At 43.0% G+C, this 17,738-nt stretch overlaps 1 protein-coding gene across 1 annotated transcript in view; it reads left to right on the top strand.

Moving 5' to 3' along the window:
- LOC139321467 (synaptophysin-like protein 1) overlaps positions 1-9,072 on the top strand; it is a 28,181-nt gene extending 19,109 nt beyond the window's left edge. The window contains exons 4-5 of the mRNA XM_070950191.1: positions 79-267; positions 3,467-9,072. Of these exons, the coding sequence (XP_070806292.1) occupies positions 79-267; positions 3,467-3,598 (321 nt within the window). The 3' untranslated portion in view covers positions 3,599-9,072. The remainder of the gene's footprint in view (positions 1-78; positions 268-3,466) is intronic.
- Positions 9,073-17,738: the final 8,666 nt, after the last annotated feature.

The raw sequence follows: 17,738 nt of genomic DNA on the forward strand, positions 1-17,738 counted from the left end.
CCTTGAAATGGTAGAATCGATCTACTTGATCTTTTTTTTTTTTTTTCCTGAAGCCTCTTATCTTTCCTCCTTCTCCAGGACTTCATCTTTACAGTCATCATTGCTTTCCTGTGGTTGGTCAGCACATCGGCCTGGGCGAAGGCACTTGTCGATATCAAAGCATCCACTGGCCCCAGCATAGTTACGGGAAATGACTATTGTACTTCACAACCTGGGCTTTGCCATTTCAATGAAATCAGGAGGATGGGATCCTTGAATGTGTCTGTGGTACGTAGGCAATGGGGTACAGGGGGGAAGGAACGGGGAAGGGGCAGGGCTGCCATTGATATGAGGTTGCCAAAGATTCTTGGTCAGTCTCTGTTGGAGATAGAATACTAGGCTAATAATGCAGCTGAAACCCTAACCCTAACCAGAGGTGGGCTGCTGGGGGTTCGCAGGGGTTCGGGAGAACCTCTAGCTAATTTTCTTTGCAGTTCAGAGAACCCCCAAATCCCACTCCTGGCTGGCCCCGCCCCCTCCCCTTCCAGGAGTCCCCACGTGGCCCGTTTTGGATGCAGGTAAGTGCAGAGTGCGCGCAGAGCCTCGGGGAAGGCAAAAAACAGGCCTACCGGAAGTTCAGGAAGGTCAGAAACGGGCCCGTTTCCGGCCTCCAAAGGGCCTCCGGAGCCTGGGGAGGCCATTTTCACCCTCACGGGCTTGAAGAAAGTCTCCAGAGCCCGGGGAGGGCAAAAACACGCCCCCCCCCACTATGGTGCAGGAGGCCGACATGGCCACACCCACACAGCAACCGGGCAGAGAACCCCTTGCTAAAATTTTTGAAGCCCACCCCTGACCCTAACCCTAGCTAAAACTAGCAGTAGGGTTGAAGTTAAACACGAATTTAGGAACCTTATCTTATTTTGACTTTTTCTTAATTCTGACCTCCTGTTTTTCATGTTTTTCACTTTCTTGACCATCATATATCTTCTAAGCAGCTGCTGCTGGGAAAGGAACAGAGAGCAGAATTCTGAATTCAGAAAAGGCGGGGGGGGATGTGTTCTTTGAAAGGGTGAGGGAGCTTGGGAAGTGGGCAAAGGGCGCTTCCAGGTACCAAGTTATTCAGGTTGCCCAGGCGGCTCTAGCTAAACCATCAGAAATAAGAGTTCTCTGTATTTATTTAGGAACATGCCTCTCTGAGGTGTGTTTTGTACTAGAGCGTGTTTGGGCATGCTTGAAATTTGAATTCATACACAACTCTTTAGGACATGGTGAGGAATATGAAAATTGGATGGGTTCCATAGGCACAACTTGAAAAACTTTTGGGTTCTAAAATTTTTTAGAACTTTATGGTTTTGGAAAGGTGGCGTGAGTTTTGTAGGAAGTACTCTACAAGCAGTCTTCAACTTGTGACCGGTCACTTAGTAACCATTGAAAAATTATGATTGACACACCCTCCCCAAAAAGGTACTTATTCCCCAGTTTTGAAGTTCCAATGTCTGCTCTGCCCCCTGCAGGCCAGTAATTGCATTTCAGGCACTCGGCATTCCCATTTATGGCTATTTGCAGTCGTCCTTGAGTCACGTGACTGCAGTTGGTGACATTTTTACTGAAAACTGGCATTTACTTCCAGTTTCTGGCAAAAACGCCCCACGGCGAACATTGGGTTTAACTTAACACCCATAGTGTTCATTAATGTTTGGTATCACTTGTTTCAGTTGTTGTAACTTTGAACAGTCAACTAAACAAACTGTTGTAAGTGGAGGACTACCGGTATTTTTATATTGGTGTTTTTCAGACTTGGCAATTTTAAAGGTGTGAGTGCTGGAGGATTCTGGGAGTTGAAGTCCTTGCATCTTAATATTGCCAAATTTGAAAAATATTGTTTTAGAACATCGATACAGTATCTGTTGTGATCCCAAGAAGTACAACTTTAAAAATATGCAGGTAGTTCTTTTGACTTACTTAGCTTTTGTCGCTAAGTAATGTGGGTCGAGTCACAATTTTATGAGCTTTTTACCATGGTCATTAGCAAATGACCTGGTCGTTAAACTCCACCTTCCATTCTCACCAGGAGCAGCCTCTGTTCCCACGGGAAAGAAAGTCACCTAGCCAAAACAATCCTCACTATCTATTTGCTCCTTCCCCCCACCTTAAGAATGTAGCGAGCCCGGAAACCCCCCCACCCCCCCACTACATAGTAAAGAGAAAGAAAAGGAATGAATGAGTATACTAGAGAGCTAAATAAATTGGCTACACAAATGTCAAATTCGGGCTCGACATAGAGCCCTTTGGAGTTGGAAAAGAAATCTAGGATGTGTTTATTTGTTAAAATCAGGAATATTTCAGGGGAAAAATGGTAGGCCAATTTCTCAGGAAGGTGGCCACGATGAAATGCCGAAATGCTGAAGCAGATAACATTCATCACAACGTTTTGTAACTGGAGACACATTTTCTTTGGCACGGATGCCAGCAGCTCTTGCAAAGACTCAGGAGGGCCATGCTGTCAAAATGTCATGCAAATAAAGGGAGCCAATTTTATTTTTAGGAAGAGCATATTCTGAGCCTTTCCATTTTGATTGCTAGCTACTTTCCATGGGTTGAGCCTGGGGCAAGGTGAGGGCGTATCTTACTTTCATTTCCTGATGTGAAAACAGCTGGCAAACATGCCACGTGTTTTTAACCATCTATTACTCAAATATCGGTCATGCAGTTCTGGGGGAATTAAGATGCCTCATTGTGGTGCTTCTGGGACCTTGTGCAAACTATGATTTGCTCACCCCCTGGAAATACACGGGCAGTTATTACAGAAAGTGGGTCATTCCATGTCAAGTGGTCTGGGGGTTCCCTGCTTGATCATCACGGATTTCGATGAAATTTGGTGTGAACATGCACACACATCCCCCAATGAACATTGGTAAAGTGTTACGTGTGCCACTGCAGTACTTGCGGAGATATAGTTATTTCCCATACTGCAGCCTTCTACAGTAGGACTCTGAGGTTCCAGCAATTTTGAGACATAATATCTCAAAGCCTTGGTGGCGCAGCAGACTAAAGCACTGTTAAGTAACACCAGCTGCCTGCAATTACTGCAAGTTCAAATCTCACCAGGCTCAAGGTTGACTCAGCCTTCCATCCTTTCGAGATAGGTAAAATGAGGACCCGGTTTGTGGGGGCAATAAGATGACTTTGTATAAAAAAGAACACTGCTTGGGGGGGGGGGCGAAAGCCCTACTAAGCAGGTATATACAAAAGTATGAAGGCTATTGCTTAATGCATTGTAAGCCGCCCTGAGTCTCTGGAAAAGGGCGGCATATAAATTGAATCAATCAGTCAATCAATAAATAAATAAATAAATATCTCCGGCAATATTTTGTTGAGAGAAACAAAACTTGGCCATCATTAAAACATTTTGTGCTTCCATTTGAAATGAACTGGGCTGCTTAGACCTAAAAATCTTTTACCTTTCCCGCTTTCTGTTTCCTCTTAGGTCGTTGGCTTCCTCAACCTGATTCTGTGGGCTGGCAGCGCTTGGTTTGTCTACAAGGAAACCCACCTACATAGTCCTCCCTCCAGCGCTTCTCCGAACGCAACCAGTTCCCAGTCTCCTTCAGGGATGTGAAGGGCCTGAAAAGGCCTTGGATATGGAAAAGCACCTCTCACCTCAGGATGATCCTCACGGCTGTTCCCTCCCCTCCCCTCCCCTCCTCCATTGTGTAATTGATGTGTGAAAAATCGATGGGTTTCATGTTTTCGCTCCCACGCCGGGGCCAGAACCAAAAGTGACACCATACACGAGAGAACCATTACGCTGCACAAAAGCTTGTTCTCTGCATTGGAAAAAAGAGGGTTTCGTGTCTCAGGTTCGAAGGCTCCCCCACCCCCATGTTAATAATAAAAAGTTGAGCGAGCAGCATTTCAATTGATTGAAGGCAGCTTGTCTTGTGTGTGATTAGAGTTGAGTTGTCCCACTCGGGTTATGAAGTGCCACCTCTTTATCAGTGTATGCTTCCTTAGAAGGACGTCCCCCCTGAATTCAGTGGGGCTGACTGTCAAGTAAGCATGCTTAGGATCTCCCCTCTGGATTCCCCCAGAAGGGAGTTGCATTTAAAGTGTCCAGTTTTATACAGATCTTGCCTTTCTGTGACTGCTGTCCAGAATGCATAAAATGCCTGGGCTTTGCAGTCAGTTTACGTGGAACTCCAAATAACTCTTAACCTTCACATTTGTCTCTCTTGAAAATTCTAGAAAAGGTAGAATGCTAGTAGTTGGTTTTCCTGCCCCCCTCCCTCCCCCCCAGTCTCACCTGCAAAGACTTGGCTAACATGGCACAACTTGAAGCTCCACAGCCACCTGCATCCCCTCCCTCCCTCCCTTGGTGCAACAGTTCTAAAAGAGGCCACTTAAATTGTAATCCTGAATGTTGTTGAATATTGTGAGACCCACGGGCAGTAATCTTCCAGATTGTATTTAATTAGCTTTTTAATGACACTTGAATTCAGATTAGGTTTTAGCTTGGCCTGGACTTCTCTGCTTCTTTTCACAAGCTGGAAGGGGGTCTCCTCAAATGTCACTCACTGGCTTAGCGTGATTCGAAAATAACGGTGCAACCTTAACGCAGGAAGGCAGTTAATTCTGCTGATGAATTCAGGGAACCTGCAGGAAAGGTGATATCTGGTCCCGGCTCCCAATTTGTTGAAAGGAACCCTAAACAAAGAGTTTAATTTCTAGTCCTTCTGGCAGTCAAGACATCCTGTAGAATAGGGATCAGCATCACTCAAGGCTGTGAATTTATGCTTCTTCCTCTTAAAATATGTTCGATCCAACCCAAAGCAAAATCTGTATGCCAAAGAATTCAGGGCTTTATGTAAACTGTACAGAAGCATGAAAAAAAAATATCATACCACAAAGGAGTTTGCAATTGCTTATTTTCTGTCAAGCGCCAGGAGATTCAGGAGATCCAGACAGTTCAAATGGGTATAAAGTTTTACTGTAAGCTTGAGCTCATTACAAGAATCTGAACTACTAAGGACCAAGGGAAATTAGCGGGAGATAAGAATAGAAGGAATTCAAGTTGGGCTGGACTTAGATCTCTTGTGGGCACGAAAGGACTCGAGACTGATGATGTGTTTGACCCCTCCCTCAGGCTCAGCCTGGCCATCTCCTACATTTTCTGGGTAAATGTACATTTTGTGATTGCAGAATTTGGTGTTGGGTTTGGGGCTGGTGGTTTTTCTGACATAATTTTCCAGAGATCTTGGTTTCAAAACTCTCATCCAAATATTTGGTCTTAATTTTCCTTTTAAAATTGGCTAGAAGTTGAGGTTCTGTTTGTCACGATGTCAAATACCAGAAACAGAGAAGGCAGGATCTCTGGAAGTGAAAATGTATCTTGCATGGTTTTTATTTTTTATTCTAACTATCGATAGAGAATATTTGTAGTTCAAGGTTGAATTGTAAGAGTCCTTGGTGCTCTCTCAGCATGATGATGTTCTTGTAAACGTTTCATTGCCACACTAGGTAATCTTATCAATGCATTTATGCTAACTTTTATCATTGCCGTGTAGGAATTTGCCCCATTCACTGCTCTTCTGTTGCCTTGGTTGTTGTCTTTACTACCAACTTGCTTTTGCCAAGGTATGTGGTTGTGGAAATCCACAAAAGTTTCCAATTGCAAACTTACGTAAAGGACACGTATGTGTTCTTTGGATTGATTCTTAAAGTAATGGACAATGCGATCAGCCACGTATCAATTTTTCCTCTTGATTCCTATTCATGCCTAGATCTTAGGGTGCTTGTATGAGTTTTCCCCTTTTAATATAATTTGCATTTACTTCCTTCATGGCCTTTATTGGATTTACAGTTGTTTTCATAGTAAGATGTTGCAATTAAACCTTCAATTTTTATATTTTGTTAGGAACAGCACCTAATCTCCCCACCCCCCCAACAGTCTATACCAGTGGTTCCCAGCTTTTTTTGGGCCATGTCCCACCTAAGCATCTCTAACATCCCGATGCCCCCTCCCCCCGTGACATATAATTCTTACTTTACTCAAAAAATGAACTCTACTCACGCGGAGGAAGCCTAAAAGGCCATTAATTTGGTTTAAACAAGGTTCAAATTACCTCCCATTAAAAATCAAATTGCCCCCCTGTTGTTTTGTTTTTTTTAATTTGATTTATATGCCGCCCTTCTCCGGAGACTCAGGGCGGCTTACAATGTGCTCAGCAATAGCCTTCATCCTTTTGTATATTTATACAAAGTCATCTTATTGCCCCCACAACTGGGTCCTCAATTTACCTACCTTAGAAAGGATGGAAGGCTGAGTCAACCTTGAGCCTTGGCGAGATTCGAACTTAACAGTAATTGCAGACAGCTGGTGTTAATCACAATGCTATCAGTCTGCTGAGCCACCAGGCCCTAGAGTTCTGGACCTCTTTTAGAAGTCAGACCTTATTACAAGTAGTCCTCACTTAGTGACCACAATGGAGGTCATTGCCAGCCTTCCTGGTAAAACAGACAAGGAAACATAACCAGGAGAGTGAATTCTACTTTATTATAAGGCTCCGTTAACAGAATCTTGCAAGTCTGAAAGGACAACTCGCCCGCCGTCTCTTTTACAGCTTGGGAAGTTAAGAAGGATCCTTTCTGAGTTTCTTTCTCTGCCCGTTATGCAGCTGAGGGCTGTACCCTCTTATCTGGTGGTTCTCAAGGCTGCATCTCTCTCCAGCCCATCCCCTCTCCCAAAGTCATTCCCACTTGCCATTACATTTGCTAAGCGAAACATCATGTGACTGCAATGGGCTTACAGTGTCGCTTTCTGTTCAGTGGTTAAGCGAAACATGATATGATGAACAACTTGCAATTTTACCGCTGGTTTCTGCTTATTGGAAGCCAGCAGTGAAGTGTGCAGGTGACTATGGGAAATTGCAGCAGTTGTAGATTCAAGGACTGGTGTAAAGTGACTTTTTCAGTGCCGCTGAAACTTCAAAAGGCCTCTAAACAGGACAGTCATTAAGTGAGATCTGCCTGTAAGTAATCTTCAAAAGGTCTCTAAACAGGACAGTCATTAAGTAAGATCTACATGTAAGTAATCTTCCCTGACCCATCCTATGTTTTCCTGGATATCTGCAATTCTTTCTTTGGCCAGTTGGTGGTGCTAAAGGAAGTGGATGTTGACAACATTGTTGGTCGTGACCATCCTAGCTGTGAAAACTGACCTCTTCTCACACAAATCCCTGACCAACATTGAATGAATCTTCTTGAGGGTTGGGTGAAAGTATCCCAAAGAGACCAGAGGTGGGTTTCAGATATTGTTACCACCAGTTCGCTCACACACGCAACTTCTGCACATGCGCCCAGCCTCGAAAACGTGGCTAAATAGGATGACATAGAAACGGGCAGGTGGGCGTGGCCACCCGTGATCTCTGCTACTGGTTTGGGTGAACCAGTCTGAACCGGCTGAATTCCACCTCTGAAAGAGACCCTTTGGCCTAAATTTGGAAGGCAAATACCAACGGGTGGGTGAAATTGCATCTCCTATTACATTGCAGACGTGAGGGGACATTTAGAATCTTGGTCTACTCTAGGACAATGTCTCTCAACCTTGGCAACTTCAAGATGAATGGACTTCAACTCCTAGCTGAGGAATTCAGGGAATTGAAGTGCACACATCATAAAAAGTTGCTAAGGTTGAGAGAATCACTGATTTAGGATGTCGGGTTGACTTTCCTTCCCATAATTCCCCTATGAGTCATCCCGGTGCAGCACTTTTCAGGGGCAGGATTATGGGAATGTCAAAATTATAACTGGCTTGTCCTCTTTTTCAGCTAATTCCATTTTCTGCTCTATTTGTTAAAATACCTTGCAGTTTTTCTACCACCAAACGGAAATGACAAAAACAAAAAAAAAAGTGCTAGTTACAACTCAGTGTATAGAGCAAAAGCTAACCACGAGAGAGACCCTCCATCTAGATTCAGGTCTTGTACAGGCAGTTCAGACACTGGATGCAATTAAAATCCCATTTAGCTGTGCAGATTTGCTGCTGCTTTACTTTGAAATGCTGAAAGCAAGAATATTTGGAAGGAAAATAATGCTTCAATAAAATAGAGCTTTCTCTACTGTATATTTTAATCACTTGATAAGCAGAGCCCTCTCCAAAATCCCTGTAAGTAACACAAATAAAAGCTCATTTTACGGTACTGGCCAAAATTGTGGAAACTTTTTGGAAAAAGTGTATTTTCTAAAACTAGCTAATAATGCATATATATAGAGGGAGAGAGAGAGTAATAGCATAAAATTATATATCAATGGAAAGATAATTTAATCAAGAATGTAATGCAATAACTTTTATGAAGGATTTGCTATTAGAATAGCAGTTACAGTATAAAGAAGAAAAGTGAAACACGTAGAAAAAACGAGGTATACAAAAATTATCACGTCAGTTAATACTTAGTTGGGTAACCTTTAGCATGAATTACGGCCTTACAACATCTTCCCATGGAGTGAACCAAGTCTTTTGAGTTCTGCAGCTGTTATAATGTAAAACCAAGATTGAATGATGGCTTCTATTAACTGGGTTTTTTTTGCTGGGTCGCTTCTGACTAACAAGTTTCTTTAGTCGGTTCCATAGATTTTCAATTAGGTTAAGGTCTGGGCTATTCCCAGGCCATTCCAGCAGTGGAATAGGATTATCGTAAAACTCCAAAAAAAAAAAAAAAGTGGTGTTATTAACCATCAAACCTCAAAAATACATTTTTCCCAAAAGGTTTCCACAATTTTGGCCACTACTGTATATGTTTTCCCTTCCCTGTATATAAAGCTGTCTGCCCTATTCATTCATTTGCAGGGAATTCCATGTTTTGCAACTATGGCCTTATATTCCTGATCAGCTTGAACACATTTGGAATTGCAGTTGATGTGCCAATATATGCCTTTTGCATCTTGTTATATTGGAGACAGAGGCCAAATGCTTTGTTACATATATATATATATTAAAGAAGTTCATGTACACCTTGAGAGTTTCCCGCCGTCTCATCCGAATTATTTGGAAAATGTATGTGTGTCTGTGCACAACTGGTTTAATAAACATACTTTGCTCACTGATCAAACGTCTTCAGTTGCTCTTGCTTTCTAGTTCAAAGAATTGGCACAATTTGGTTTTAACATTTCTCTTTCATCGCACTTCTGTGCCCTTTTTTGATCTGCCAGTTATCTGATTTTGTTTGAAAGCAGATAAGGAAGTGCTTGTTCCTAAAGTATCTGAACACAAAAAATGCATTAAAGAAAAATGGGGGGGGGAGGGGAATGGTGATATATTTGATAGCGTGTAGGCAAGGTTTAAATGTAAACCTGAAGCCAAAGAGGGTGGAAGGGGGGGGGGAGGATTTGATTCATGTGTAGGTCTATGAATAGCAGAGACGGGGAAATATATGTGAACATTTCTATAATTATCTTTAGTTGGCTTGCCTAGAAGAGAGAACTGAACAGGGGCCAAAGTAACCCCCAAGTTAAGAATGATCTGGACCATAGAGCTTCCTCACTCAGTGCATAACCCAGTTGTTCAGTGAATCTGGATCCCCCATGGATTTTGTTTGTCAGAAGGTCACAAGAGAGCTTCGCATGACCCCGGGACACTGCAACCGTCATAAATGTGACTCAGTTGCCAAGCGTCTGAATTTTGATCACATGGATCATGGGGCCATTGCACATGAGTCCTTTTTTCAGTGCGGTTGTAACTTTGAACGGTCCCTAAAGGAACTGTTGTAAGTCAAGGACCACTTGTATTCCTGCTTAATTTTTCCCGCTCTGCCCCCCCGCTCCCCAAAATCATTTGCTCCTTGACCAAGACAAGGGGATGTTATACTACAGTCCAATGATGGGTTTCAATTGTTTTTACTACAGGTTCTGTGGGCGTGGGTTGGTGGGCGTGGTAGGGGAAGGATACTGTAAAATCTCCATTCCCACCCCACTCCAGGGGAAGGATCCATTTCCTCCTGATCATCTGGGACTTGGGAGGCAGAGAATAGATGGGGCCGGGGCCAGTCAGAATTTTTACTACCAGTTCTCTGAACTATTCAAAATTTCCGCTACCGGTTCTCCAGAACTGGTCAGAACTTGCTAAAACCCACCTCTGCTACAGTCCTAGCACTGAGTCTGCACTTTTACTCCAGACAGTCCTGGCACTGAGACCCACTGGTGTAACTGAAGTTGCAGAGATCTAACATGGCAGGCAAGTCCTTTTCAGACATGTTGAACCCTTTGGGGGAAAAGGCGGTCCATGGGTGAGAAGTAAACTTCTGGTAAGAAGAACTGAGAGTGGCATCTGGGCTGCTTCCCCATTTAATTTCACTACGGGTAGGCTTAGCTGAAAAACAGCAACCTAAAGCAGTGTTTTTCAAACTTGGCAATTTTAAGATGTGTGGACTTCAACTCCCAGAATGCCCCAGCCAGCATGTAAAAGGTGAGAATTCATTAAGGTAAATTTGAAATGATTTCAAATGCTGCTTCCCAGTTTTCTTGCTACCTGGGCTGAGCTCCATGTATAAAGGTAAAGGTAAAAGTTCCCCTTGCACATATGTGCTAGTCGTTCCCGACTCTAGGGGGCGGTGCTCATCTCCATTCAAAGCTGAAGAGCCAGCGCTATCCGAAGACGTCTCCGTGATCATGTGACCAGCATGACTAAATGCCAAAGGTGCACAGAACACTGCTACCTTCCTACCAAAGGTGATCCTTATTTCTCTACTTGCATTTTTTACGTGCTTTCGAACTGCTAGGTTGGCAGAAGCTGGGACAAGTGACGGGAGCTCACCCCATTACGCGGCACTAGGGATTCAAACTGTCGATCTTTCGATCAACAAGCTCAGCATCTTAGCCACTGAGCCACCGCATCCCTCGAGCTCCATGTATAAGCAGTCCTTAATTAATTCTGTCATCTCTTGACTATATTCTGCTCTCCCTTCTTCCTTTACCCAAGAGAGTTTCTCCCTTGCTTGAGCCTCATTCAATGTCTTGGCTCCGCTCGCCACTCACTGAGGAGTCCTTACACCATCTGATCGCTCTAGCTGTTTGATGGTGCCTGGATCGAGGTGATTCCTGGTTTCAGGCGTCCCGAAGCTGACATTCCACAGGTTCAGCTGGAGCAGCTTCTTCAGAATCAGAGCTGAGTCCTGAGCCACGACAATCACTCTGCCAGCTGCTGGAGAAAAATCAGCTGTGTTGGTAGGATGTTGATCCCACACTTCCTGCACCATCTGCTATGTTAAATGTCAGCTGCAAATCCTGTGGCTGTGGTATGCAAAAGCAGTCTGTGTATAGCTCAGCTACTGGCCCTTTTTTCCCCGAGCAAAAGAGACAGGCTGCCTACCAAAATTAGGAAGATGATGGTGGTAACAATGGGGTCAAACGTATTTTGCAAAGCAATACAAACACAAGACACAATGGTTGCAAACTCGTCAAGGAGAGAAGCAACCTAGAACTAAGGAGAAATTTCCCAACAGTGAGAGCCATTAACCAATGGAATCGCTTGCCTTCAGAAGTGATGGGTGCTCCATCACTGAAGGCTTTCAAAAAAAGAGGGCTTGGATAGCTCAACAGACTAAAAGCCTGTTATTAACATTGAGCTGTCTGCAATTATTGCATGTTCGAATCTCCCCAGGCTCAAGGTTGACTCAGCCTTCCATCCTTTCTAAGGTAGGTAAATTGAGGACCCAGTTTGTGGGGGCAATAAGCTGACTTTGTATAAAATATACAAAAGTATGAAGGCTATTGCTTAACGCATTGTAAGCCGCCCTGAGTCTCCGGAGAAGGGCGGCATATAAATCTAATTTAAAAAAAAAGAGAGAGAGAGAGAGGATGGACAGCTGTTTGTCTGAAATGATTTAAAGTCTCCTGCTTGAGCAGGGGGTTGGACTAGAAGACCTCCGAGGTCCCTTCCAACTCTTATTATTCTATGTTCAATGGCACATTTGGAAAGTGAAAGTGATGCTTGAGCCAGATGCGTCTGAAGCTAAAGTGATTGGAACATGCCCTTGGGAATCCCTCACGCCCTTGGACATTGGAAGAGCCAATAACCTTGCATGGAGGAAGGCATGTTGCCTTGGAGAAACTTCACTTGACCTGGTATTCACCAGAAGCGTGGGACTGCAACTTCCATCCTCTCTTAAGTCCCGAGCCTTGAAGAATTTTGGGGTCGCATTTTCTATCAGATCCTAACGACTCTTCCTTTCTGACGCATGCACTCTGCTTTTCTTTAAAGTCTAAAAGAACAAGCGAGTTGTCTGACTGGTCTTTCAGGTTATAAGGATTGCCCAGCTTTTGCGTGGGAGAGAAATGACGGCAGAGAAGAGGAAAAATTGTTTCCTTGCTACAAGGAATACAGGAGTAAGCACAGGAGGAAGGTACAGCCTTACGATTTGGCTATAGCTGCAAGAGAGTTTTGACAGATGTGAAGCTGCCATGCAACGTGTTAGTCCTTCCTGGCCAATTGCATCTTCCCCAGAGGTGGTATTCAGCCGGTTTGTACCAGTTTTGACGAACTGGTAGCGGAAATCGCAAGTGGGCCCGCCCACCTGCCCCGGATCTATGCCGTCCTATTTAGGCACGGTTTTTGAGGCTGGATACATGTGCGAAAGATGCGCGCGCAAGCAAAACACATGCGTGGGAGACTGGAAGGTGCGTGTGCAAAGCAAGCATGCACACACGCAGCAAACCGGTAGCAACAAAGTGTGAAACCCACTGCTGATCTTCCCCTAGCATATGTGGTTAATTTGCCATTCAATGTGTCATGCAGAATCCCAGATTCAGTGCAAGGTAGATCTAGGAAGGACAGGAAAGTTCCTTATTGAAGAATCCAGTCCATGTGGGACCCACACAGTACGCAAAAGCTAGCAGGTGGGGCCTAAACTTAGCTTAAGTAGCATATAGCTCATGGCTTATGCTTTAAACCAGTGGTGGGTTTCAAAATTTTTTACTCCCGGTTCTGTGGGTGTAGCTTGGTGGGCGTGGCATGGCTTGGTGGGCGTGGCTTGGTGGGCGTGGCAGGGGAAGGATACTGTAAAATCTCCATTTCCTCCCAATCAGCTGGGACTTGGGAGGCAGAGAATAGATGGGGGCGGGGCTAGTCAGAATTTTTACTACCGGTTCTCCGAACTACTCAAAATTTCTGCTACCGGTTCTCCAGAACTGGTCAGAACCTGCTGAAACCCACCTCTGGCCTGAACCTCAGTGGTGAGATTCAGGTAATTTAACAATCGGTTCTCTGCCCTAATGATTTCTTCCAACAACCAGGGTGCCAGAAAGTTAACAACCGGTTCTCCTGAAGTGGTGCGAACTGGCTGAATCCCACCACTGCTGAACCAGTGGTGGGTTCCTCCCGGTTCGGTCTGGTTTGGCTGAGCCGACACGTCACCGAACCAGTTCTCCCCCCCCCCCCACGTTATTCTTACCTTTTATTTGGTCCCACCCCCAATCCGTTGCTGCCTCCTGAGTCCCAGCTGATGACTAGAGGGAAAAAAACTGTTTAAACTCTTGCCGGGGGGCTTCAAAGGGCCGTCCTACAGCTGATCAGTGTTAAAAGCAAACAAATGAGTCGGGTCGTAAGTGCGAGGACTGGTCGTAAGTGTGAGGACCTTCCAGAAATGACTCTGACCAGTTAGCCACGCCCATCTAGTCACATGACCTCCAAGCCACACCCACAAAATTTATCACCTTTAAAGCGCTCCATGGCTTAGGACCTGGGTACCTACGAGACCGTCTTTTGCCACCAATAGCCTCCCACCGACCAGTTCGTTCTCACAGGGAGGGACTACTCAGGGTACCGTCAGTCAAATTATGTCGACTGGCGACTCCCAGGGGGAGGGCCTTCTCCGTGGGGGCTCCAACCCTTTGGAATGAACTGCCCCCGGAGATACGGAATATCCCTGATCTCCGTGCTTTCCGCCGTGCCCTCAAGACCCTGATGTTCCAACAGGCAGGGCTAAACATACAAACATGCAAATGATTTTTTAAATGTTATCTAATTCTGGGTTTTATTTAATTGACCAAACTAAGTAACAATTTTAATTAGCAATTTTATGTTGTTTGTGTGTCTATATTTTTCTTGACTGTACACCGCTTTGAGTCCTACGGGAGAAAGGCGGTATAGAAATATAATAAATAAATAAATAAATAAATAAAAATAAGCTACGCCCACAGAACCGGTAGTAAAAAAATTTAGAACCCACCCCTGTGCTGAACCTCTTCCTCACGAAAGGCCTATTGCTTAATCATGCAAACACCATCTCTGGACTGATCCAATGAGATTTTCCTGCTTCCAATAAGCAAAAAATACCTCTAAGCAGCAACCTGCTTTTGATTTGAAATTTAAAAAGGAAATTTGTTCAAAGTCTTGCTGATAAAAAAAGAAAAGTAGGAAAGTTGCAGAGTTGAAGAAAACAACCAGATGTGCTGCTATCCAAGATTTGTGTGTCTATTTCACTGTGGACACTTAGAGACATTTTTCTTGCCTGCTTTCCTAACCAGGATGCTCCATATATGACAAACCTACATGTGTGCTGCTCCTTCTTGTGGTAGCATCTAAAATGACACCTAACACGTCATTGCCCTGGAGTGTTGCAAATCAACTGCAATGAACTTTTAAACAAAGTCATGGAAATTGGGGGTGATTAAATCCAGCAATTGCTGATACAGCTTTTATTGTTTTGTTAAAGCAAAGGTTGTTTGGTTAGCGACTACATTGGGACCAGCAACCCTGTTGCTAAGTATGATACAGAGTGGTTTATGACCTCACTTCTCATTCGGTCATTAAGCAATACAATATGCGACCATGACTTGTGACTTTAGTTCTTCATTCTCCATCAACGCTATTTGTTGGAAGTAAAGCGCATAACTTTTGATCCGGTGATGGCAGGATGTTGCGAGGGTCATAAATGCAAGGATTGATTGGCTAAAAAACGATCATGACTTTGAACGGTTGTTAAATGAAGCAGTGGGTAAGCATTGTTCTTCTCCAAACCACGAAGCAGACTCTTTATCCCGACAAAAATCCCTTTTTATTAAGTTACTGTGAATTTCTCTCATTCACATTCAGCAAAATCTTTCAAGGGTGAATTTACAGTCACAGACCTTATCTGGCTTGGAAAGTTGGCAGGCCGATACCTTCAAAACTTGGCAAGGAGTCTCGGAGAGTCACGAACCAATTAAGTGAACTAATTGTCTCCTGCAAACTCCACTCCCCTTTCGCTCCTCTTTTATTCCCTCTGGGAGGGGCCATTCATCATCCACCTGTGGCCTTACTCCCAAGTCGACCCTTGTTCCTTAGCTATTTCCTTCATCTGACAACTCTGTGCATGCACACACTGGGAACAGGCTCCAGCTGTTCGTCTGCCTCATTGATGCCTGACTCTGAAGGCAGCTGATAACTGGCATACGGCCCTGGCCCTCTCTCTGCCTCCAACACAGACCCCTCATCAGAGCCTTCCCCAGACTCCAGGACTGGCCCACGTTCCTCCCCAACCTCCTCACTGTCTGAATCTGCTACCAGCTCCACTGGTCACTGGCGGGCCACAACAGTCATATTGCATACCTGTTTCATGCATATTGCCTAAAAAATCATAGGCAAATTTGTGCCTTTCAAAGAAAGGAGTTCACATGATGTACATTATTCATCTAAGACAGTATTTCTCAACCTTGGTAGCTTGAAGATGGGTGGACTTCAACTCCCAGAATCCCCCAGCCAGCAGCGCTGGCTGGGGGTTTCTGGGAGTTGAAGTCCACCCATCTTCAAGCTTCCAAGGTTGAGAAACACTGATCTAAGACCTCTGCAAGGAAATGAGGTCAGTAACCATAACCACAACTGGCTCTGTTGAAATTAATGGCTCTGCCTCTGAGGCTTCTTTCCCAGAATTAATGCTTTTTCCACACAAAATGGAGGGAAAATAGCAAACCGAAGGACAACATATATATTTTTTTAATGCTCGTTTTTATAATTATAAAATGCTTATGCCAAGCCAGAGGTTCTCCAGTGACCGTCCTTGTTAATGTTCTTTATTTGAAGTTAACGTTCTCTATTTAAAACATAATATAATATTTGTCCATAAGATGGCAATAGTTGCCTATTTTATAACTGATTTTTCTAGCAGCTGTGATGGCTGGAGCTCTTTAAAGTATTTTTTCTCCAGTTTTATTGGTATAGTTTGAAATAGTAATAGTTTTGGTAATACATTCATTTTTATTAATGCTATTCTTCCCATTAATAATAGTTGCAAGTTTCTCCATTTCTCCAGGTCTATTTCAATTTGTTTTTTCAGTTTATAATAATTATCTTTCTTGAGCGTTACACATCTTGATGTCAAATGAATGCTCACATATTTCACTTTCTTCACATTTTGGATGTCCAGTTTCTGCATTATCTCCCTTTTTTTATTTACTCTCATATTTTTAACTAATATTTTTGTCTTATCTTTATTAATTTTCAGTCCTGCTACTTTCCCATATTCTTCTATTTGCTGTAATAGTTTTGGCACTGTCTCTATTGGATCTTCCATGATAAACACCAAATCATCTGCAAATGCTTGCAGTTTGTATTCTTCTTTTTTGATTTTCATTCCTTTTATTTCCTTTTCCTGTCTCACTTTTCTATATAGAACCTCTAATGTCAATATAAATAGTAATGGAGACAAAGGACATCCTTGTCTTGTCTCTTTTCTGATATCTCTTTTCTCTGTCATTTCACCATTTCACCATCACCTTTGCCGCTTGATCTATATATATAGTTTGGATCATATTTATGAATCTGTCCCCAAAATCCATCATTTTCAACTGTTTTATCATAAATTGCCAATTCACATTATCAAACAAGATAATGAAATTATATAATTATCTATTGTGGATTAGACTAGAAGATGAAGAAGTAGAAGAAACAAAGATAGCATGGGCAAAGAATTTTGAATATACTATAGAACTGGAGAAATGGCAACAACTTTGGGAAAGAAACTATAAATTAACAATGGTACCAGTTTATAGAGAAAATTTGTATAAGATGTTTTATAGATGGCATATGCCATCAGAAAGATTAGCTAAGATGTTTAAAGATAAATCAGCTAAGTGTTGGAAATGCATGGTTAGAGGGAATGTTGCAGCAACATATAGAGTTAAAACCAGAGATATTCTTATTGGGAATTTTACTGGAGAATTATAGTAAAGAAGATACTTATTTGATTATTCATATAATAACAGTAGCTAGAATTGTATTTGGACAAAATTGGAAAGCAGATAAAATCCCGTTGGAAGGAGAAATTATAAAGAAAATTTTAGAATGTGCAGAAATGAATAGATTAACATTGAGAATAAAAGATAAAGAGGAGTCGATGTATTTCAGGACATGGGATAAATTTTACGATTGGTTAGAAAGGAAATATGAATAAGGGTATAGAGATAAAATAGATAGAGAAAAGATGGGAGAAAATAATCAGAAAAATAGAAACCCAGATGATGCCTAGGTAAAAGGAGAAAGGGGAGGGGGGAGTAAAAGGGAAAAAATGAGATTATTATAAAAATGTACACAAATGATGAAACAGATATAAATATTAATCAAATAAGAAATTGAAATGAGAATAGAGATAGATAGAAAATTGGGGCTGCTCGAATACCATTCTAGATTGAACTGAAAAGGGAAACAACAAGAGAGAGAGGAAGGGAGAAGAGAGGAGAGGAGAGGGAGAGAAAGAAGAAAGGGAAAAGGAGAGGAAGAAAAGGGAGGGGAA

The sequence above is a fragment of the Pituophis catenifer genome, unplaced genomic scaffold (assembly GCF_029215685.1).
Source record: "Pituophis catenifer annectens isolate HBS135680 unplaced genomic scaffold, rPitCat1.0.hap2 SCAF_9, whole genome shotgun sequence".
NCBI classification, from domain to species: Eukaryota; Metazoa; Chordata; class Lepidosauria; order Squamata; family Colubridae; genus Pituophis; species Pituophis catenifer.